The sequence below is a fragment of the Aptenodytes patagonicus genome, chromosome 3, assembly GCF_965638725.1.
Source record: "Aptenodytes patagonicus chromosome 3, bAptPat1.pri.cur, whole genome shotgun sequence".
NCBI classification, from domain to species: domain Eukaryota; kingdom Metazoa; phylum Chordata; class Aves; order Sphenisciformes; family Spheniscidae; genus Aptenodytes; species Aptenodytes patagonicus.
In genome coordinates, this window is record NC_134951.1 from 88,246,273 (window position 1) to 88,270,740 (window position 24,468).

The following is a 24,468-nucleotide window of genomic DNA, read 5'->3' on the forward strand; positions in this document are numbered from 1 at the left end:
CTTTTTTAGTAAATTCAGTATTGTTACTAGTTTCTAGACTATTGCAACTTCTTTGTATCCTTGCTGTATTTGCAGTTCCATGATTTCAGTTGGTATAAATAGTAATTTTTATACTGCTGCTATAGCAGAATTTTGTCTTTAAGACATTCTGAAATTGAATTGATTTTTCAAACTTATGCAGGATGTGAAAAATCGACGAAATCCTCGCCTGGTACCTTATGCTCTTTTGGATGATAGGACAAAGAAGTCAAACAAAGACAGTCTTCGGGAAGCAGTCCGCACCCTGCTAGGCTATGGTTACAACCTGGAAGCTCCTGATCAAGATCATGGTAATTAATTTTGTTGTTTTGATCTTCTAAAAAAAAAAAAATTAGAATATTTCACTCCAGTACTAGATTTGTAGGTCCGATAAAACAATCTTAACAGGTACAGTGTCTTCAAAGCTAATAGGTGCTTTTCTCCATCTTTTGTTGTTTATATTTCCCTTTGATCTTACTTTCCTTATTGTTTCCTTTTATTGTCCTGTGGCCTCAAATGAAGAATTACAAAATGAAACATTTTTACATTTTAAATCAGTGATACAATTTCTCTGTATTTCATACACTTCCTTTCACTGTTCATTTTGTAGATTTGATAGTTCAGATGAATCAAAATTAAAAGCTTAAGAAATTTAAATCAGGATTGTGAATACTACAAGACACAACCCTAAAATACAGAAAATAAATAAAGTGTTTATCTTCTTGCTCAATATATGGCCTCATGCCAGGGAAGAAAATGTATGGTTACATTTTAAATATGTGCATAAATATCTGAAGTTCCCCAATCTAAAATTGAGTTTTTAATTAAAAACTTTTTAATTAGTACTATTTTTGTTATTTCAAGACAGAATAGCAAAATTGCTAAGAGAAAGATCATATGCAGTATATGTGAATTTTATATTCCTACAATTTTAACTCTAAATAATGAAGAATTCTGCAGTTCATGCACAATCTTGTATTTAAACACTTAAAGCTACAAGATGAAACTTTCAAAGATGAATGCCTACAAACCAAATTCCTGTGAATGCCAAACTGCAAGTCTAGAATTAGATAGTTTGTTAGAGCATTTAAGCTTCCTGGACTTTCTCAGGTCTTTGAAGCTGAATAGACTATAAGTAAATTTTAACTTCTTACAAACGTTTTCTTTGAATTTACATCATTGCTAGATGGAATATTTTATTGATACTGCGGGCAGTATTTTCAGCATGTATAGTTTGAGTTTGAGACATCCTAAACAAAAAAACCCCATGGAAAACTATATACACTTTTAATAAACAAGTTTTAAAGAAACAGTGCACAACATTTACCTCAGTAACTGCAGAATATAAAATGTTAAGAAAGTAAAAGAAATCAGGAGACATAATGTACCAATAAAATTCTCTTACAGATTTTGGCTTTTAAAACAACAGTTTTCTGTCATGCTGAGATCAAGTTGTAAGACAACACAGGACAGGGATATTCTTGGTACTGTACTGTCATTCTGGAACACTCTGCACATATAGAAAGGAAATGGTAACATAATAGATATAACCCCTCAGCAGCCGTATTCTAGAAGTTCATTTGGAGATCTGGAAATACGGAATAATCAAATCAAAATTGAAACTTACATCCTTATAATCTCAGCAAAGTGATGAAAATTTGAGGAATGTGTCTAAACCTTATCCTATCAATATATTGATTAATAAATGATTATTTTCCCTGCTTTATATAGTGATAGTATTGTTAAATTTAGACCTATTTAGGCCATAGACCTTCAGTAAAGCATTTCTGCAGATCTAACTCACACTCAGAACATACACAGGGAACTTGCCATTTGCAATTTCTTTTCAAAAGCACATACATGCTCTGATCCTCAGCTTTTATGAGAGGCTGCTATTAAATTACACTTTTAAATATGAGGCATCACTGATACCATGAGTGCGTAACAAGGCTGGATTGCTGAATGGGCAAAACAATCTGTTTCTTAGTGGAATAGATTGTGTTGGTGGCAAAACGCCATGGTCTCACTGTTAAATCTGCCTATGCCAAGTCAGGAGAGTTTAAGGATGCTGCATAATCTTGTAATTTCTTCCCCTCCCACTGTGGGAAGGAGATGCTGCGTAGAGAGAGCAAGCATGGATTCTGCTTGGTTCTGAGAAAGTGGGTTGGCTTTTGCCTCTTATGAAGATAAAAGGGCTGTCTGGTGGTGTAGGGTGAGAGGGAGAGAGGTCATGCTCATTTTCCACAATTTCCTCCAAATCTCACTAAACAATATTAATCCCCTTTCCTCGTTTACATCTCTAAGAACCATGTGCCCCTGCCTTTCCTCGTGAATGAGCTGCTGGAAAATTTTATTTTTTCCTTACAATGCAGAGATCCTTGAGATAGTTCTGTGTATGGAGTTACTAATGAAATGTAAAGAACACAACTGCAATCCTTGCATCTGAAAGGCGTCATCAATCCTGTTGCAAAATTCCCAGAGGAAAGGAACTGCAGAACAGTGTCCCACAAACTGGTCTGTCTTAAACAAGACTGCAATTGCATTCAGCAAAAGATTTTTGTGCTCATTTTGGGGATTTAGGTTTTACAGTTTATAAGCCTCTCAAGTTTTTGAGATGTATAAAACATGTCATAGGGAACTCCTTTCATCAGCCAAAATCCATACTGTTTTTAAAGGATTTAGAGCCCTCTAGTGGTGTTCTGCATCTCCGTTGATTAATTTTATTTTAAACATTGATTTACAAAGCTCTATAGGGTCATTTTTATTATTATTATTATTATTAAATTTTTTTTTTTTTTTTTTTTTTTTTACTGGTTTCCCACAGCAGCTGTATTTTTGGGGTTGCTTAGAATCTAGAAAGCATTAGGTTACTTAGAATCTAAAAAGGCAACAAATTCTCAGTTCCCATGCTTTGTGGTGGTTCATCTCCTGTTCATCTCCTTCTCCTCCTCCTCCTCACAATAGGTTGAGGTATTGAGGGTCTTCAAAAGTGTTTTTAAGGCGTTAATTGTGTAGACCATCAAAGAGAAAATTTTACTGATAAAGAATTATGTGGCAGAGAGTTCAGAGTTGCTTACAGGAAACTTAATGAAGTTAAGCCTTAACTTAACTGAAGTCAGGCATTTGGTGGCATGAGAAGTGATAGTAAGTTCTGAGGGATGTGATTTTATAGGCTATTCAAGATAATATTGGAAATGTGGACCTTGATGTGGCTGAGAAAACAGAAGAGAAAGGCAGAGGTTCTTAATATGGTCTAACAAACAGACAGGTAGGTGCAGACATATTTGAGCTTATAAGAAATTCAGAAAGAGGAGGAATTATAGTGATCAGACTGGAGTATTGAATTTCCAAAAGCTGCACAGGCTTTAATACCTTGCAAATTTGTGGAAGAAGATCCAGAATGCTTTAAGCATTCTTTTTCCTAATCTGAGAAAAAGAGTCAGAGTGATCCCTGAGTTATGTGATTTGATTAATGGAAAGAAAACTGTATAAAATACTGGAGAATAGAGTATTTTAAGGAAGAAAGATCAAGGGTTTGATTCAGCATTACTTCTTGTGCTTTGTGACATTTTTTAAACCTTTTTCATCTTTTTAAAGTGTGATTTTTGTCATTTCAAGCTACCTTGTGGTTTGAATTGATAGTAAGGTCTTGGAAAGAAGTGTCAGAAACAGACTGTAGGACTGTGTAATAAGTAAGGAACAGTGCGGAAGGTTTGTATGTAAATAGAAAATATGTAGAGTAGTGAAAGACAGCTCAGGGAGGGAAAACTCACTATATACTGATATAAAATATTGAAGGAAAGCAGAAAGAAGATAGGATTAAAAGTGCTTAAAAGGATGTTAGGTTTGGCCATCTCGAAGGCACCAAGTAAGCTTATGAGTATTCAACTAGTATTTGTGAGTAAATGTTCTTAGGCAATTTTTGAGAACATTTTCCATAGGTAGTAGGTGGATGCAACATAGCTGTAGATGAATCAATAAAGGCATTTTTTCAAGACAGTATGTTCAGTGCAGTGAGGGAAAGAAGAAAATTAGGGAAGTAGCTGAGTCTACGATTTGTGTTTTTGTGAATGACAGAAACAAAAGTACATTTCTATTGGAACAGATTGATCTGGAATGGATGGTGGGATAACGTTGGAAAAGGGAGGAAGTGGGAACAAAGGAGCGGGGTAACCCACAAGAGAACTGGGATGGATAGATGGAGAGTTGGATCAGAGCTTAGAGATCCAAGTCCAAAACTTTATTGTTTGTTAGTTGTCAAGAAAAAAGGGGAAAATAGATTTATTTATGTGTCTCAAAGTGGTACATGTACCAGCATACTTTTTCTCCCTTTAAAAATCTTTGCTTATACATTCCGCAGATGTTATAAAGCAGAAATGGGAGGCCCAAACTAAGCTTGTTTCTACTGCTGTTACAGAGCAGACAGAATAACATCTTTACGTTTTTACCCTTCCCTTGAGGTTTCTCTTCTCCTCTGTCTCTGAAGCAGCCCAATAACAACCCAGCTTATATTTTTTCAGTATTTTTTATGCCATTATTCTTTCATGGAGTAAGAGAATCAGTGAACACATTTAGAAGAAACAAGTTGAATGTGTCAAAGTTTAACTTTAGCCTCCTTTGAAACTCTTCACGTAGCCGTTTTGGTCTTTGAGAAAAGATACTTATAATTACCTGACAAAGAGTGAATTTTAACTTAAACACTTTTAAACTAGCTTGTTATGAATCACTTGAAATTAAGAGAATTTTGGAATGAAGCATAGTAAGCTGTGATTAGATAAGCACGTATGATCATGCTACAGATACTTAACCAAATGAATCAGTGTCCGTGAAAACTTCTGTTTTCACACAGCTGTTAATGTTAATTTATTTTACACTCCACTGCATTAGACAAGAAATGTGAACAAGCTCTTTTTCTTCATCTCAGCTTGACAATTGACAAACAGTAACTTTGAAGTGAGAAGTGGCAGTTTTTAAGGCCCTCTATGAAATCTCGTAGTCATCTGACTCTCTCTTCAACAGTTTGAGAGAGAAAAAAGCGGAATAGTCAACACAATTCAAACTTGGCATCTTGTTATTTCTGTTATTTCGCTAGCTAAATAATATTTTCTAAATAGTACCTTGGCTGTGACTAGGTTTTCCTTTGTTCTTGAACAGTAACTTGCCTTGCCTCAAACAGGAGTTGCCTTTAACGCTACTTTTATGCCCTCCTTAAGGGCATCCTTATTCTTTCCAGACTTGCTACCCTTTATCTTGACAGAAGTTAATATATTTTTTCCTGAAGCAGGAGTTACAATCATTTTGGGATTTTTGTTGTTGTTGTTAAAGCTTCATGCATGACTTCCTTTTGTGATTCCTATCCTCCATTTTCCATTGCTTCTGCAAAAACATCTAAATCGCAACCTTCCTTCTATTATTTATTATAATAACTGAGAAATATAGTAATAAATTTTTATAACAATGACATACCTAAGAAATCTGACTTTTAGAATATAAATGAGAAGACTAGGTGAACTGATCGCAGTTTCTAAGTAAAGAAGATGTCTCAGTTGAGGAATCTTGTCTCAAACGTTTGTCTTTTATGGTGATTGGAAGATTAATTTGGTCTGTATTTTGTTGGGGTTTGTATGTTTGGTGTTTTTGTTTTGTTTAAAATAACTGAGAGCCCAGTTCATAGAATCACAGAACTGTTGAGGTTGGGAGGGACCTCTTGAGATTATCTGGTCATGGAGGGTCAGCTAAAGCAGGTTGTCCAGGACCAGGTCAGATGGGTTTTGATTATCTCCAAGGATGGGGTCCCCACAACTTCTCTGGCAACCTGTTCCAGTATTTGACCACCCTCACAGTAAAAAGTGTTTTCTTGTGTTCAGATGGAATTTTAAGTTTCTTTAACTTGTGTCCATTGACTCTTGTCCTGTCACTGGGCACCACTGAGAAGAGTCTGTGTCCCTCTTCTTCATTCCCTCCCACCAGGTGTTTACACTCATAAATGAGATTCCCCCTGAGCATTCTCTTCTCCGGGCTGAACAGTCCCAGCTCTTTCTGCCCCTCCTCATAAGAAAGATGCTCCAGCCCCTTACTCATCTTTATGGCCCTGTGCTGTTCTTGTTCCAGTAAGTTGGTGTCTTCCTTGCACTGGTGAGCCCAGAACTGGACCCAGCACTCCAGATGTGTCCTCGCTAGTATTTCTTCACCAAAAGGGTTGTCAAGCATTGGAACAGGCTGCCCGGGTTGAGTCACCATCCCTGGAGGTATTTGAAAGACATGTAGATGTGGCGCTTAGGGACATGGTTTAATGGTGGACTTGGCAGCATTAGGTTAATGGTTGGACTCTATTATCTTAAAGGTCTTTTCCAACCTAAATGATTCTATGATTCTAAGTAGAGGGGAAGGATCACCTCCCTGGACCTACTGGCAAGGCTGTTCCTTATGCAGTCCAGGATACTTCTGTCATTCTTTGATGAGAGGCTACATTACTGGCTTATGTTCCACTTGTTTACCAGGACCCCGAGGTCCTTCTCTGCTGAGCGGGTTTCCAGCTGCTCAGCTCCCAGTGTATTCTGTTGGCTGGGGTTATTCCTCCCCAGGTGCAGGACTGCATTTCCCCTTGTTGAACTTAATGAGATTCCTCTCAGTTCAATTCTCCAGCCTGTTGAGGTCCCTCTGAATGGCAGCACAACCGTCTGGTGCATCAGCTGCTCTTTCCAGTTTTGTGTCATCTACAGACTTGCTGTGGGTGTACTCTTTTCCATTATCCAGGTCATAAATGAAGATGTTAAACAGCACTGGCTTCAATACCCCTGTAGACTCCAGTATGCCTGGGGTACTCCACTACAGCACCCACATTGGTCTGCCTGCATATCTTGACCCATGAGTTCTGAACTGGCTCCTGAACCATCCCAAGGCAGTTCTCCATGTGTTCCAGCTGCTCTCTCACATAAAGGGCAACTCTTTCTCATAACCTTCCCAGCCCATCCTTCCTAAAAAACATGTATCCATCCATTGCAATACTCCAGTTGTATGAGTTATCCCACCATGTTTCTGTGATCCCAATGAGGATCGTAGCGTGCTAACTGCACTCAGACTTCTAAGTTCTCCTTCCCCCCCCCCCCCCCCCCCCCCCCCCCCCGGTAGATGAATTAGCATAGAATCATTTCAGAGAGGTACTCAAACATGCTGATTCCCCAGAATGGACAAGGGCGCTTTCCCCGTAAGGCTGTTCTGCAGGCACTTTCTTTTTTGCATGCCTATGCTCAGAGGGATTCCTTTGCCCTTTGTTTTCAATGCCTTCATTTTGTCAGTAGTTGAGTACAGTACTTTCTGTGTTGGGTTTTTTTTCTTCACTTTTTTTTATTTTTTAAACCTTACAGCGACGAGACTGGATGTGTGCAGTGGGATAATGGAAAAATTCAGGATCTTCCGCACAGAAAAGACTTATGCAGTGAAGGCTGGGAAGTGGTACTTTGAGTTTGAGGCAGTTACTGCAGGAGACATGAGAGTTGGCTGGACCAGGCCGGGTTGTCTGCCAGATCAGGAACTTGGCTCAGATGAAGAAGCTTTTGTTTTTGATGGCTTTAAGGTTTGTATATGTTTATCTGTAATAACATGAGTGATTGCAAAACTTTTAATTTTGCATCTTATTCCATGTGTTATTCCCTCAACTTAATTGCCTTCTCTTCTTTCATTTGTGTTTTATGAAATTATTTCTCTCTCTCTTTGAGGGCCTAGGTGGAATAAGGAGGATCAATGTCACCTGAAAAAATAATGAGCAGGGTTTGGCATTTCTATAATTTTTTTCACAGCTTCACAGTATTTGTACAATATACATAAAGCATCAAAAATCTCAGTGACTTACTGAAATTCAAAATACTGGCAGGGCTGTAGTTAACTATGAATCATTTCTTTAAATTTTTACTCTGTTGTTCTCTCTATAAGAAGTGCCATTAGGGAATAAATATGGTTAAGATTATTAGCAGTAAATGTTTGAGGCAAATTTTGATACAAGTTTTTTATAGGAATGTAAAAGTTACAAAGTGTATACCTAGTTTTTCATGGAAATCCTTACAGTTTAGAGTGAATGAAGTATGATAGAACCAGCAATTTTTGCTCAAAGTTAACTCTGCGTGAGACAATGCCAGATTGAAATCTAGTAGTAAAAATATATAGGAAACCATTTTATATGTTACTGATTTTCATCAGAATAGACTAAATGACTCATTAAAACTTTTTATTTCAGTATGAAGGCAAGTGCAACCGCTATCCAAACCATAATTGCTGTTAAGGCTACTGATGACTCATGTCAAAATGTTTCTTTTGTCTGATGTTTGAAGTCATTTCCTTTATTACTATTACAATATGTAACAGAAGTGTACAGTATTCCTGGCTGTTCCTGGTCAGATCAAGCTCTCAAGCTGTATTTTATTCATGTTGTTGGATTTTAATTTTTTTCCCAGTCTTGTATTACATGAGAAAATGCCTTAAGAAGAGAACTGAAAAGTTGGTTTTGTAAAATATCTGATTGGCTTAAGTAAACTGTTCAAGTCCTGTGTCTTTATTAGAATAGTTGTGTAGTAGTTTGCCTTCTGAATCTTAGGTTTTGACCTTTAGATCTCAATCCACAAAGCTGTTTTGTTGTCTTTGATTTTGATGGGTTCTCTCCTTTGTTGGAGAAAACTTTTGACCTTCAGGATACACAGAAAGGCTCATTTGTCTTGTAGGATTTTGAGGATGGATACAGAGGATAAAAATCTATTTGTGATGGAATATATGAGTAGGGAACCTATTTTTTATTAACACTGCTTTGTTTTATGTGTGTTACAACAAGTTCTTAATAGATGTTAATTTATTTGAATTCCAATCCAAGACCCCATCTAAAGCCCTTGCAGTCTTTGACTTGAAGGTCAGTCATAGGAATCATTAATTATGCCCTCAGCTACTCTGGAATCTATCAGAAGCTCAGAGTGCTCGTCCCATCCACACACAATTCTGTTCCTTCCAAAATCTGGTATGGCAGGAAGTTTAATTTACTTTGTACACAACATTTTTAGAATTATACTTAAGGAAACAATAAAGTTTGTCTGGAAGCAATGAATTTATAGGCTACTAGATTAAATAAAAGCAATTGCTTAAAAAAAGTTTGTGAAGCAGCTATTTAACATATTAATTGATAGCATATTATTTTCATTACAAGTCTTTCATGGAGCTTCTGCAGAAAAATAAGCCATGCTTTTACTTGTTACTAAAATGTTGAAATAGCAATTTTCCCTGTCAGCTCACTTAGCAATGTTTTACAATGCTGATGTGAGGGATGCTTGCAGGAAGTTAATTGTTGGATTTCCATTTTCAAAGTCAACTTGGAGTACTCACAGGCATAGTTTTGGAACGGTATGCTGTGACAGTGTTAATTTTAGTGCTGTCTTAATTGAGGGGGCTAATTATTAGTTGTACCACTAAGGGAGAGAGGAACACATACATTGTCACTATTACTCCTTGAAGTTCTTTTAAATCCTTTTCAGGCACAGCGGTGGCATCAGGGTAATGAGCATTTTGGCCGCTCTTGGTTGGCAGGAGATGTTGTTGGATGTATGGTTGACATGAATGAGCACACGATGATGTTCACCTTAAATGGTGAAATCCTGCTTGATGACTCAGGTTCAGAACTTGCATTCAAGGACTTTGAGGTTGGTGACGGTAAGTACTGTAATACATTGTGCTGTTAACTTGCTGTCGTTGCCCAATTTTTGCTCCGGCTTCCCTTTAATGTGGTGTGCTTCTTGTTTTTCTACCCCACCCACCCCCCCCAGGGAACTACCCCTTGTCCTTTTCTCTATTTCATTAGTATCAAGCCTTTGGAAAGGAGGTGTGCTGGGTGTGAGGATGAGGCAAGGCCTTTTTCTGTCGTGAACTTTGCAGCCATCTTTTTTTTTGATCAGTCCTTTTGACTATTTTGCAGGGATGTGTCTGGGGTTTCAAATTAATGACATTTAACATTTCATCCGCACTGCAGCAGGTCACCATATGATATAATAGAATCATAGAATGAATCACAGAATGGTTTGCGTTGGAAGCGACCTTTGAAGATCATCTAGTCCAACCCCCCTGCCATGGGCAGTGACATCAAATTTTCTGTAGATCAAGTACTGAATTACTACCAAATTTTTGTCAAATGAGTGAGACCATATGGTAGGGAGTTTAAGACAGCTTTAAGGTTTTGTTTTAGCTCTGGGAGGAAAAATGACACCTGATCCAGGGTAAAGCCAGCTGGTACAAAGTTAGCCTCCAAAATTTTTTACTTAATTCTAAACCAGCAGATTGACTTTTGTGCCTGTTGTTGTAGTTTTCTTGTTGCAGCTTTCAGAGTCTACAAGCAGGTTTTAGTTTGCCGTGAAGCCGTAGCTTATGAGATTGCAAAAGATGGCAAAGATTGAGAGGTTGTGTCAGGTGCCAGATTGATTCTATAGCACAAAAGTATTTTTGTTTATAAATTTAAATACATACTTGTGTGCAAATAGGTACATAAAAGGGTAAGAAATTACATTAATGTAGATAACTGCCTAAAATTTCTGACCTATGCTAATGTAAAAAAAAATATTTTAAGATTTAATCTTTCCCTTTCATTTCTAGTAGGTACATATGTTCTGTCATTTATATTATACATCTGTTAAATAATACATCTGTGTTTGAGAGAGAAAGTTAAATTTTTTGAACAGTAAAAGCTGCAAGTGATACATTTGGATTACTGATCCCTATTGCCACAAAAATTGCCACAAATTTTCTAGACTCATGCCTGTTACTTTACTGCCTTCAGATTTCCTTAGATACTGTGATAACATGATGAGGGAAAGGGATGCGTGAATTGGCTTACTGTTAGTGGTATAGGCATAAAATCATCCTGGTGCCATTAAATTATAATGGTTTTCCAGTTATTAGGCAGCATAATCCCATTGAGGAGTGAGGGATTCTGAGAGAAACTGGAATTCCATGAAATTGTGAAGACAGCCTGTTTGACCACTATTTTGATTTCAATGTTGTTGAAATCACAGCGGTGTAGTTTTCGTGGTACTTGTTTCTAGCTGCAGATTCAGATTTAAACAGATCTCTTGAGTCTGAAACTGCTAAGTAGTTCCTGGTTTGACATGAAGCCCAAAGGCCTTGGTAACCATGTTAAAGACTTAATGTCAGTGTCCAGCCTCTCAGATTTTTCACAATATCCCTTTATTCACATTGTGTTGTGTTTGTAGGCGAGCTTGCCTTTGAAGTAAGATCTCCTATTCTGTTTTCGAAGTAATGTGCTGATTGACCTCAGATTTAATAACTCCAGATCAATATTTGTAAATATTATGGGTATTTCACATACAATTCATGGGGGGGGGAGGGCATCTGTGTGTGTGTGTGTATACAAACACACATATGAAATGCCTAAATTAAATATGACTTTTATAGAGCTTTCATTTTTTTGTAGGATGGCTTTAGTTTGGTTTTGTTAATGGCTCTTGCTTAAGAGCATGGAGACCTTTCTGCAGGTCACTTCTGTCAGTGAATTGTGTGCATGCTGTGTGCTGCTGCAGAAAGAGACCTTTCGCTTTAGAAAAAAGATAAAATTTCTGTTCAGAGCCCAGTGTCCTGCTTTGAAGGATGCAGTCTGACTATAAATCAGTCCTGTAGTTTTAATTTACTTAGGAACAGTGAAAAGGGAATATGGCGCTTTACCAGATTACTAATAAGGCTCATGTGCTGTGTCTTAGGTTGTACTGCCAAGAGGAGCTCCTTGGGATTATGGCAGACTACTTTGTGACATACCATCTCAGTAGTAAAATTATTAAACATAATTGCATATTATTACGCATTTGTGTAAGAGAAATTTCACACTGTAGATATGAACAAGTACACTATGCAAACAGAATTTTGTTTTGTCAACTCATGATCTCTGTGAACATGAACTGTTTGTAGTGAGTGTTTGCCAAATTGGGTCAGGAGGTTCATCTTGTATTCTCAAAAGTAGGGAACATTATAAAAAGTGTTGCTGTCCTATGTTTTTGCCACATGTGAGAGACAATGCTAGAGGGTTACTTTTCTGGTGGTAGTGCTAAAGTCTTTCTACTTGTTTTGCTATTTCATACAGTAAAATAAAAGTTTTGCTTCATATCCCAGTTATGCACCTGGAGACTAAGAGCCAGGTCATGGGTAAATCATCTTTTTATGTAGCCTCCAGCATACAAGGGCTACACAGGATCTGTGAAGTATCACATCTGAAATAGCTGGATACCCATTTAGAGAAGGGTACTGAGAGTTAATTTGTATGCCATAGTAAGACACGTAACTGCCTTACCAGCACACTGCCTGTAAGATGAGATGGCGTATCTTTATCAGATACGGAAGAGCCCTGAAACACCTTAATGACACCTATCCCATTGGCAAATCAGTGCAGAATTTCACCAGAGACGAAAGTAGTGTTTCTGTGATTAGGACTGGCACTGGTATTTATAGTCCATTCATACAGAGCAACAGTTACTGTATAGTTATGATTACTTGCAGGAGTTAGTGACATGTACAGTACCATTCTGGCATCAGTGACATTTGTATTGGTGAGAGAGATTGTCATCTTGATTCCATATTGGCTACAGTTACAGAGTTGACGGAAAATACTAGATTGAGTAATAACATCAATGAGAATTTTACCTGTGTAGGGATTTTTTAATGGGTTTCTTTGTTTTCTTTCAGGGAATCTTGCAAATACTCATTTACATTTTATTTTTGTGTGTGTGTGTGTAAAATATTTTCTTCATGTCTAAGAATAAATCTAGTTGTGAGATCTTTTTTTCTGAGCCCACAGGAAAATGCATAGGTAGAAGAGTTAACAGTTTATGTGCATTCCATTTAGGAAGGGTATATATTAGTAATATTTTAAATATTTTACATATTTTAAATATTCCTGTTTGATTTAGTTTTGTGTCATTTATTCATCTCCATCTTCATGAATAGAGTTGATCATCTTTTCTTGGATTTTGGACTGCATCTAATTATCTAATCAGCTTTTTCTATAATGTATGCTTACTGAATTCTGCTGATAACGTCAGCTGCTATTTCTTTTTTTGTTTTGTAAAACAATTATTTCCCGTTTGGTTTGAGGGCTGTAATAAAGAGGAACTGGCTATGTGTTAATTCTCAAGGTGCTAGAGATAGAGCTTGCTACTTCCTTTCATGAAATATTTGACCTGTGCAGAAACATAAAACAATTGTTCATATATATAAATAAAAATATAAAATAAATAAATATAGACATATATATAGATATGGCATGTTCACAACTGATCAGTTTACACCTCCTTGCCTTTGAACACTTCTTTTTTAAGCTTTTGTTCCTCTGTGTTTTCTGTGAAAATATAACAATGTTTGTACCAGACGTCTAGTTAGGTCACTACTTTGTTTTCAACAAAAAAGGAAGGCTGGACGATCTTCAAGAAGGAAGTCTTAAAGGCGCAGGAGCAGGCTGTCCCTGTACGCCATAAGAAGAATGGGCGGGGAAGACGACCGGCCTGGCTGAACGGGGAGCTCTTGCTGGGACTCAGGAAAAAAAGGAGAGTTTACCGCTTGTGGAAGAAGGGGCAGGCAACTCAAGAAGAGTACAGGGATCTTGTTAGGTCGTGCAGAGAAGAAATGAGAAAGGCAAAAGCCCAGCTAGAATGCAATCTGGCCGCTGTCGTTAGAGACAACAAAAAAAGTTTTTACAAATATATTAATGACAAGAAGAGAGCCAAGGAGAATCTCCATCCTTTATTGGATGCGGGGGGGAACATTGTCACTGAGGATGAGGAAAAGGCTGAGGTACTCAATGCCTTCTTTGCCTCAGTCTTTAACAGGCAGACCAGTTATCCTCAGGGTACTCGGCCCCCCGAGCTGGAAGACGGGGACGGCGAGCAGGATGAACCCCCCGTAATCCAGGAGGAAGCAGTCAATGACCTGCTATGCCACCTGGACGCTCACAAGTCTATGGGGCCGGATGGGATCCACCCGAGAGTGCTGAGGGAGCTGGCGGAGGTGCTCGCCAAGCCACTCTCCATCATTTATCAGCAGTCCTGGTTAACGGGGGAGGTCCCAGACGACTGGAGGCTTGCCAATGTGACGCCCATCCACAAGAAGGGCCGGAAGGAGGATCCGGGGAACTACAGGCCTGTCAGCCTGACCTCGGTGCCGGGGAAGATTATGGAGCAGCTCATCTTGAGGGCGCTCACAAGGCATGAGTGGGACAACCAGGGGATCAGGCCCAGCCAGCACGGGTTCATGAGAGGCAGGTCCTGCTTGACCAACCTGATCTCCTTCTATGACCAGGTGACCTGCCTAGTGGATGAGGGAAAGGCTGTGGATGTGGTCTACCTGGACTTCAGCAAGGCCTTTGACACTGTCTCCCACAGCATTCTCCTCGAGAAGCTGGCGGCTCACGGCTTAGACAGGTGTACTCTGCGCTGGGTCAAAAACTGGCTGGACGGCCGGGCCCAGAGAGTTGTGGTGAATGGAGTTACATCCAGTTGGCGGCCAGTCACGAGCGGTGTTCCCCAGGGCTCAGTTTTGGGGCCGGTCTTGTTTAATATCTTTATTGATGATCTGGATGAGGGGATTGAGTGCTCCCTCAGTAAGTTTGCAGACGACACCAAGTTGGGTGGGAGTGTTGATCTCCTCGAGGGTAGGAAGGCTCTGCAGAGGGACCTGGACAGGCTGGATCGATGGGCTGAGGCCAACTGTATGAGGTTCAACAAGGCCAAGTGCCGGGTCCTGCACTTGGGCCACAACAACCCCATGCAGCGCTACAGGCTTGGGGAAGAGTGGCTGGAAAGCTGCCCAGCAGAGAAGGACCTGGGGGTGTTGGTCGACAGCCGGCTGAACATGAGCTGGCAGTGTGCCCAGGCGGCCAAGAAGGCCAATGGCATCCTGGCCTGTATCAGAAATAGTGTGGCCAGCAGGAGTAGGGAAGTGATCGTGCCCCTGTACTCGGCACTGGTGAGGCCGCACCTCGAATACTGTGTTCAGTTTTGGGCCCCTCACTACAAGAAGGACGTTGAGGTGCTGGAGCGTGTCCAGAGAAGGGCAACAAGGCTGGTGAGGGGTCTGGAGAACAAGTCTTCTGAGGAGCGGCTGAGGGAACTGGGGTTGTTCAGCCTGGAAAAAAGGAGGCTGAGGGTAGACCTCATCGCTCTCTACAACTACCTGAAAGGAGGTTGTAGTGAGGTGGGTGTTGGTCTTTTCTCCGAAGTAACAAGCGATAGGACGAGAGGAAATGGCCTCAAGTTGCGGCAGGGGAGGTTTAGATTGGATGTGAGGAAAAATTTCTTTACTGAAAGAGTGGTGAAACATTGGAAGAGGCTGCCCAGGGAAGTGGTGGAGTCCCCATCCCTGGAGGTATTTAAAAGCTGTGTAGATGAGGCGCTTAGGGACATGGTTTAGTGGGCATGGTGGTGTTGGGTTGACGGTTGGACTCGATGATCTTAGAGGTCTTTTCCAACCTCAATGATTCTATGATTCTAACAGCAGTGGATAGCAAATACCTGTGGATACGTATCAGAACAGGACAAGCAGATAGTGATACAGTCACCCAGCCTCCAGTGATTTCTGGTTCAGGAGCTTTCTGAGGCAAATGTATTATGTTTGTGTTGAATAGCCCTGATGATGTTTGTTGTTTTTTTTTCCTTTCCCACATGAAGGTCTCTAAATATTTTTTGAACCAATGTGAGTTTTTAGCATCCATGATGCTATGTGACAGAGAATTCCACAGCATTACTGTGAGGTGTATAAGGAATTTCCTCCCTTTGTTTTGAAGCTTGCTACCAAACAGTTTCTTTGATCATAATTTTTGTTACGAAAGACATTGAAAAATCGTTTACTGTTCATCTTCTCTATGCCACTCATAATGGGGGAATGTATCATACCCCCTTAATAATTTTTTTTTTTTTTTGAGGCTGGAGTATCCTAATTTCTTTAACTGTTGCTGCTAAAAAAGCAGTTTCATTCATGTTGGCCTTTTTCAGATCTATTCTGTCCTTTTTGAGATGTGGAAAGCACAACTCTTCGTAAGATTCTAAATGTGGGTGCCATACATCCTGGAAACATCTGAAAATGTTTTACCTCAATAAGAATGGGAAATTAAATGGTGAGGTGATTCAGACAGACAAAGCACATGCTTTAGGCTACATATACCTATGTGGTTTATAGCAAATCTTACGTCGTTTTTGGTTAATATTGTGAGGATTCATGCTGTCACAACTGTTTCTGTGAAAACCCATTCTCAAACAACTTGATGTCCATAGAAGGTTGTTACTGTTCTTGAGTGATGAGCTGAGATTTGTAAGGTTATTGAAAATAGAATTTTGATTTTTGGTTTTGCTTAAAAACTTTTGCAACAGCTTATGGATTCCTTTAACTCAATAGGGAGCCTAGTAAATTCTCCCTACTACAGCTGCTGGGCTTTACCAGAGTTTATATCTATATATGCAAATATAACTTTCCCAGTTATGTGTTGTATAATATGATTTTGTTTCATTTAGTGCTGGAAAATGCTCTTTATTATTGTCTGTCATTGGATTTGCACTAGCAGGATAGACATAAATCATGTTGTCTAAATCATCTATGTTATCTGAGAAGTTGATGCCTTGTGATTAAAGAGCCTTGCTGTGAAGATAAAAATCTGGACTTGAACTTACGACTAATAGTGTATGTCCTTAAATTTATTGTGCCTAATACACATACACATGATAACCAATCTTGGGTATCTGTAATAAAATCTTCAAAAGGTGGTACTGAAGGCTGATCTTTTATCTGGTGAGCTGTCATTCCTGTAGATGGTGCTCTGGAGTTTGCTTTTGTCTCTAAAGAACATATCACGAACAGATATTCTGCCCTTTTTTTATCTGGGCAGCCTAAAGACAAGTGAGGAACTAGCTGTATTTTGTCCTTATACCCTTTATTACCTGGTACATTCACTTGAACCAGAATCATTGAACAGAGCTTCGTGTTTCTTGTTGATACAAAAGAAAACATTTTGTTAATAGCTAGATCAAATGAATCTACAAAGAGGTTTGTAGCTGTGGACATTCAAAATCAGGATGAAAAGGAACAGAAGAAATAAGAGATTTTCTTAGGTTTTTAGACTGTGATGCTGAACCTGAGGGAAAAAACCCAAATGTTTTTTTAAAAAGTGCAAAGGAGTCACAAGTGAGTTCCCTGTGCTAGTGAAACAGTAAGCAGATGCACACAAATGTGAAGCTGATTCAAAAGTAAAAACAAAAAACCCAGCCCAAAACCAAACTACCATAAGTTTCATGAAGCTACAGTATCATATTGTTAGTTCGCATTATCCAGAGTCACAAAGTATTATGAAATTTTTTAAATTTTTTTTTTTTTTTTTTTTTTTATCTACAGCGTGCACTTGGTGCATATTTGTAATTTTTTTTCACTGCTATAGCTGTATGGACAAGCACTATATTACTTTTAAAGTAATTTTTGAGGTTCTCTCAAAATACCATGACTAATGGAATTTTAGGAGGAATATCAAAAATAGTAAGATTTGGAGTAAAATTGGCAACACTCTACCAGCTTAGCAGAGAGATTAAACCAAGAGCTGGTTGTCAAACTCCTTGAAGTACTCTTAGATTTCTGTGATGTAAATTCTGTGTAAATTCTTCTGTGTTGCATGAAGAGATCCATGGCTATTAGAGACCTCTTTTTAGAATGATAGTTGAGGTACAGTACTTGGTGACATATAAGAAGTGATGTGCTATCGATGACTGCTTGCATTCATACTGTTTGTTTTTTGGATTTTTTTTTTTCCAAATGATTTTTAATTGGGTTATGGAAGAGTGCAGTTCTCTGATGTTCATGAAGTATAACCCATGTGTTCTTTCATCTTGTTTTAAGGATTTCTACCTGTGTGCAGCTTGGGCCCATCTCAAGTGGGAAGAATGAACTTTGGGAAAGATGTCAGCACTCTAAAATATTTCACTATCTGTGGCTTACAGGAAGGGTATGAACCCTTTGCTGTTAATACAAACAGAGACATCACCATTTGGCTGAGTAAAAGGCTCCCTCAGTTTCTACCAGTGCCACAAAATCATGAACATATTGAGGTTTGTGATCCTATTAAAATGTTTCTAGACGCTTCTTCCATGAATATGTTTTAATTATGTTTCTACTTTCGCACTTCTAGACAAGATTTTTAATGTGGTATGTTGACCCAATTCTCGATGAACCTTGCACCTGTTACAAATTTCTTATATTCAGTGGAGTTGCAAATAATGTAATTATTTGGTTGATAGTATTTCTTTATCTGTGAAATCTGTCATGTGTAAACATGAGATTCTCAGAGACAAATTCTACAAGATGTCTTCATTAAGAGCTCCTTGTGCAGTGAGAGCTATGTTTGTAAACAACTTTGAAAAATTGGGCATTTCTACTTAACAGATACCATGTGTTCTGGTGCACATACTTTGTGAAGCAATTTTTCCATAACTAATTGGTTTTGATTTTAATAAATATTTATTAGCCAATTGTGTCAACACTTATGTCCCAATCAGTTGTGCATCTTAAGGGAACTGAATTCATGCCTTGTAAGTCTACCATGAAATCCTTCTGAAATTGATGAAATCACAACTCTTTCAGCTGATGTGTATCACACCGTAGTATTTAGGAAATAATTTGTGTACTTGCATATGTACATGTATGAGTTATCTTAGTTGGTTTGTGTTGTTCTGGGCAGGCTTGGATTTATGTTGCAAAGAGTTATGATGAGAAAGGTCATTCCCTTGTGAGTGTTTTTTTCATTTAACAACAGAACAAGAAAAACCTCCACTCCTTATAGTATTTATTTCCCCTTAAAATGGCAGCACACGATTACAATACATTTGACTGTTGACAGCATACTGTTGCAAGTTTTGCAAGTCATGGATGCTTATTCTAGAAATATAAGTTGAATATTTACAAGAGGGAAAAAGCATCAGCTTCAAAACAACTACATCTTTACATTTGATAGGTGATGAGAATTGATGGCACCATAGACAGCTGCCCCTGCCTGAAGGTCACACAGAAGTCCTTTGGTTCACAGAACAGTAAAACAGAAGTCATGTTTTTTCGATTAAGCATGCCCATTGAATGTGCTGAGGTGTTCTCCAGATCAGCTGCAGGAGGGTTACCAGGCTCTGGTCTTTTTGGCCCGAAGAATGACTTGGAGGATTATGATGCTGATTCTGATTTTGAGGTTCTAATGAAAACTGCTCATGGTCATCTAGTTCCCGACCGGACAGAAAGAGAAAAAGATGCCACAAAACCGGAGTTAAACAACCATAAAGATTATGTTCAAGAAAAGCCTTCACGTCTTAAACAAAGGTTAGTAGCACATTTGGCTTACTTTTTTTTTTCTTTTTCCCTTTTTTCCCTTTTTCCTGTTTCTTGAATAGTGGAAGAAAATGCCAGTCAGGTCTGCAGAGATTTTTCCCTAATTCTGCCCTAAATTTGGGTATAACACAGTAGGCGGGACAGTTAACCTTCATGTGATTAAATTACATTATATGCAATGTATAGATTAAAATTAAGCAGAAAACTGAAAACATTTTTCAAGCTATTAGAAACCTATCATTTGGTTTATTGTGAAGGCTTTTGCGATCATTACGTGAAGCGCACTCTAAAACCATGGAGATCCATTCTGACAGAACTAGGAGGTCTTCAAAGTGACATGGAATGTTTTTTCACATGGCTTCCAAAAAGCTGAAGGTGTTAGATAATCTTTATCTAGAAGTGTACATTAGCTTCTTATCTCACTCAATGAACCAAATAATCATGGGAATATTCTTTAGTTGACATGTTCATTCTCCCTAATTTTTCTTATGGAATCAGGAGCAGAACACCTAACTTTATGATGCTGTGGAGATACAAACACCGGGCCATTACCCAGACAATATTACTGCAGCTTTCCATTCCTTTTCTGCTCTTCTTTACTGAACTTGCTTTGTTAAATATTTCAATTCCAGAATAAATCAGGGCACATGGATTTTTAAATGCATGAAGATCATTTAAGGTCCCACATTCTTCCAAAGCGACATAGGTGTTCAACAGCCTGATAATTTTAAGTTACATGAGTTTAGTTTCCAAGTAACTTTTTAATATATAGTTTAAGCTCAGAATTCATTTAAGTGCTTTTAAAAATGAGCTTGTCTCTTTCTCTTTTCTGAAGAATTTATTTTGTTTTCATCTACATGGAAGTGATAAACTAACTAGTGTTATGTATTAATAATGTAATAAATACTATGTATTTAGGGCTAGCATAATAAATATCATGTATTTAGGGATAATGTATCAATGTAATATTCCTTTGTGTATATATATTGATATATTGAGCTTTTCATATAGATTTTGGTTTTACTTATTTTATTACAGATTTATGCTCAGGAGGACAAAGCCAGATTATAGCACGAGTCACTCTGCACGGCTTACTGAGGATGTGTTAGCAGATGATAGGGATGACTATGATTATTTGATGCAAACTTCCACGGTATCGTAACATAGGATTGGTATTTTAGCTGCTTGCTCTTTCTTTTTTTTTTAATAACTACCATGTTTATGCTTGTAAGATTTTCAGAAACAGTGTAATTTTCAGGTAAAATTTTTAATTTAAATGTCTGTGGTAGTCCTGTACTACTGAGGTTGAGACCTCAGTTCCTTTTGTTTTGACTTGATTATCAGTCTAAAACAAATTCCACATGGAAAGCCATAAATTAATTGAATCCATTGTTGAAACTACTATTGATAACACCAAACATAAAAGAGGAAGAATAAATAGTTCTAGAATAATGGAATAAATAGGAAAAAGTGCATTAAACTAATAGGTCAACGTTCAGGACCATTTGAAAACATCTATACTAATTTTACTCAGCATTTATTTCATGGAATTCCCAGTAAAAGTTTTGTGCAGGTTTTGTGCATCTTTCTCTGACGAGATCAGCTCCATAAGCACTCACGCTTCAATGTTCAAAGGAAAAATTACTTTTCTTTTGGATGTATTCTCCTCTTTCTAAAAGGTATTAGATACTGGAAACTGAGTCACCTACAGTATAAAAACTATAGCTGCAGTACAAAAATAGCCTACAATGCTATGATGCAGAAGCCTACAATGAAGCGTATAAGCCGCATCTTTAATCTTTTCCATTTTTGTTTTAATGTACATATTTTCTTGGCTGTATTTTGATTTGTGTTTATATGCTTTTGTTGGTTTGCTTGTGAATTGCACTTGAACAAGCCTATGCTACCTTTGAAGAGATGACATACTTTCAGATTTTAGAGCAACAAATTAATTCTGAATCAAACTGATACACTGGAAACCAAATACTAACATTTATTGACATTATTTTTTTATTGACAGTACTATTATTCAGTGAGAATATTTCCTGGTCAAGAACCTGCCAACGTCTGGGTGGGCTGGATTACATCTGACTTTCACCAGTATGACACAAGCTTTGACTTGGACAGAGTGCGGACTGTCACAGTTACACTGGGAGATGAAAAAGGGAAGGTTCATGAGAGGTTGGTTACAATTTTCTTAAAAAGATACATATTTTATACCTATAAAAGCAACTAACAATTTATAAACTCTAAATCCACCCCATTTAATGTAATTGGGTTGATGTGGAGAGAAAAAAAAAAGTAATAGGAAAAAGTGTAACTTTACTTGTTCCTTCCTCTTGCTGCGAAGAAACAGTGGAGTAATGATCTAATCAAATCAACAGGCACTGAAAAGTAAAATAGCGCAGCTTTTCTATGTAGTTTCAGACCATGATCCTGTAAATATTGACTACTGAACTGGTACAAAGTAGAGCAAAATATCTTGTGGTATTTTTGGAACTTTTTGGTTTTGAGCAGGCCAAAATTAGTACTACAACAGCTCCTCTCAGCACTCCAGCTTGTGATCTATGCCAGAAACTTTATGTTACGCTGAACATTGAATGATTTAAAACATTAACTTGCAAAGTCAGTTTTGTCTCTTGGAATTTTACAAAAGATTTGAACTTGTTCATAATTTGCCATCTTCAGTTTTTATTTTGTCAATTATGAAGTCTAGATTTCATTGAATTTTGGCATTGGTTATGGTGGGATCCGCTGTTTTCAGCCACAAGGCTCTGTTGGTTGCAGCCATACAAAGTTGTTCTTAGTCCACTACATAAAGTTTACACACCATCCATAAATAAATTTGTCTTTTGACATCCAGTATAAAACGCAGCAACTGCTATATGGTGTGCGCAGGAGAGAGCATGAGCCCTGGACAAGGACGTAATAATAATGGTCTGGAGATTGGTTGTTTAGTTGATGCTGCCAGTGGCCTGCTGACCTTCACAGCTAATGGCAAGGAACTAGGCACGTACTATCAGGTGAGTATTTTTTGATGATGTCTTCTAGTGGGAAGGGGGAAAATGGAATCCTGAGGCTGCATCTTATTAGAAACGTTGGTACAAGATTGGAAGAAAAAGTAATTGTTGCTATTATGACAGTGATTTTTCCCTCCTATTTGGATTTTCTGGGGCTTGCGCTTATTGACTGTCAATACAGATATTAGGGTTTTTTTTTAATATGCAATAGTGTTTTGCTGTCTTCAGTGGTTATATGTTTGTGCATCTTTGATTTAGGTTGAACCGAGCACAAAGTTATTTCCTGCTGTATTTGCTCAAGCTACAAGCCCCAATGTTTTCCAGTTTGAATTGGGAAGAATAAAGGTAAATAATGGTTGGTTTTGTGCAGGTTTAGGACTAATATATCTTATCAAATAATCTTTTTTTTTTTTTTAATGGCCATTTGTTGCCTGCACTTCCAATATATGATTGGAAGTGTTTGCATTATTGCCATTTTTATTTTTAACTCAATTTTAAATACTTCATGTAATTAAAATACAGTACATCATTGGATGAGAAGGGTTGTAACTGATTAGAATTGGCAGACAATATTGCAAAGTCCCGTTGAATTTTCTGAATCTCATCCTTCATGATGAAACAAAATCACTGGGGTCAGTAAGGCAAAACTCTTATTCTACAAACAGTGCATGGATGACTGCTGTATCTACAGATTAGGTTAGGCTTTTAAAATAGTTTTTAAGTACATTCAAACAGTATACTCAGGAAAACTGAGCTGACGTTTACTTCCTTGCTTTGGATATGTGGATCAGAAGAGGTAAAAAAAGAGTGGAGTTCAGATCTCTGATCCAAGGAAGTGACCACACATTCTATTCAAGTTTCTATTTCAAATTTAGCTATTTTAAAAAATTTGTTATGGACAATGCTCTCTTGCTGCTAATCTGCCAACAGTTCCCAGCTGGTTTTACAAACTACTGAAAATGTTAATTTCCTGTTGCACTGTACTTTACTGTACTATATGTTGAATATATTTCTTGAAAAATATCATATACTCATTGTTTGGTAAAGATGATGAAACTGATTGTCTCTCCTGTTGGAATTTTCCAGAATGTAATGCCTTTATCTGCTGGCTTATTCAAAAGTGAACACAAAAACCCAGTCTCTCAATGTCCTCCACGTCTCCATGTTCAATTTCTGACTCATGTGCTTTGGAGCAGAGTGCCAAACCACTTCTTGAAGGTGGATGTCTCTCGGATCAGTGAACGTCAAGGCTGGATGATACAGTGCCTGAATCGTTTGCAGTTCATGGCCCTTCATATTCCCGAAGAAAACAGGTTGATGTTTGTGTGTTGAAGTATATCAGAGCTAGGTTGGGATTATGAAGCTAGACACGTAATAAAATTTCTGTAAGAAAAGCCCAAGGTCTTCTCTGTATTTATAACACATGGAAATAAAGGCAGTGTGTTTTGATTTAGCTAATATTAAAAATTAATCTTATTTTTCAATGTTTTAAAATCTGCCTCCTTTTGTTGTGTTTACAACCTCTCCTAGTTTCTCTCCAAACTCCTCAATAGTATATATAGGTTTTGAATGAAAACGGAAGGAACTCTGTTTATAAATTGTTAAAGATAATATGTAAGATAGGCAAAGATCTGGTTTTGTAGCGATTTTTTAAGATTTGTAACCAATTTAATTATTCCATTACTTTAATTTTCCTAAATTTAGTTTAAACAATTGAAGAAATTTAACTTTGTGATTTGTTACCCCAATGTCTCAGCATTTTGCTGGTGCCAAAACTGAAAATAAAATCACTAAAAAACTGGGTAAGAATTCTAAACAAACAACTCCACCGCCAAACCCTCTGCAAATGAACTGGCTAGTCTGTTGCCATTTTGCAACCCCAGATCTAAAACCAATAAACGATACAACTATCTCAACCTATACTAGTTTTAAAACCTTCATTTTCAGTTATCCAAATTCTTGTTTGTAGTATGAAGAAGTATTTTGTGTTAAGTAAATAATTTTGATCTTTCCCCACTGAAAGTAATTGAAGTTGTACTTTAGGAGCGACTTGAAT

General features: G+C 37.7%; 1 protein-coding gene across 3 annotated transcripts in view; it reads left to right on the plus strand.

The window, feature by feature from the left end:
• Positions 1 to 24,468, plus strand: part of RYR2 (ryanodine receptor 2) — a 457,875-nt gene that overhangs the window by 281,348 nt on the left and 152,059 nt on the right. For all 3 annotated transcript variants that reach the window (XM_076334184.1, XM_076334182.1, XM_076334183.1), the window contains exons 25-34: positions 182 to 329; positions 7,386 to 7,594; positions 9,531 to 9,705; positions 17,920 to 18,128; positions 19,031 to 19,383; positions 20,431 to 20,545; positions 21,413 to 21,573; positions 22,256 to 22,415; positions 22,671 to 22,757; positions 23,499 to 23,725. In XM_076334184.1, the coding sequence (XP_076190299.1) occupies positions 182 to 329; positions 7,386 to 7,594; positions 9,531 to 9,705; positions 17,920 to 18,128; positions 19,031 to 19,383; positions 20,431 to 20,545; positions 21,413 to 21,573; positions 22,256 to 22,415; positions 22,671 to 22,757; positions 23,499 to 23,725 (1,844 nt within the window). The remainder of the gene's footprint in view (positions 1 to 181; positions 330 to 7,385; positions 7,595 to 9,530; positions 9,706 to 17,919; positions 18,129 to 19,030; positions 19,384 to 20,430; positions 20,546 to 21,412; positions 21,574 to 22,255; positions 22,416 to 22,670; positions 22,758 to 23,498; positions 23,726 to 24,468) is intronic.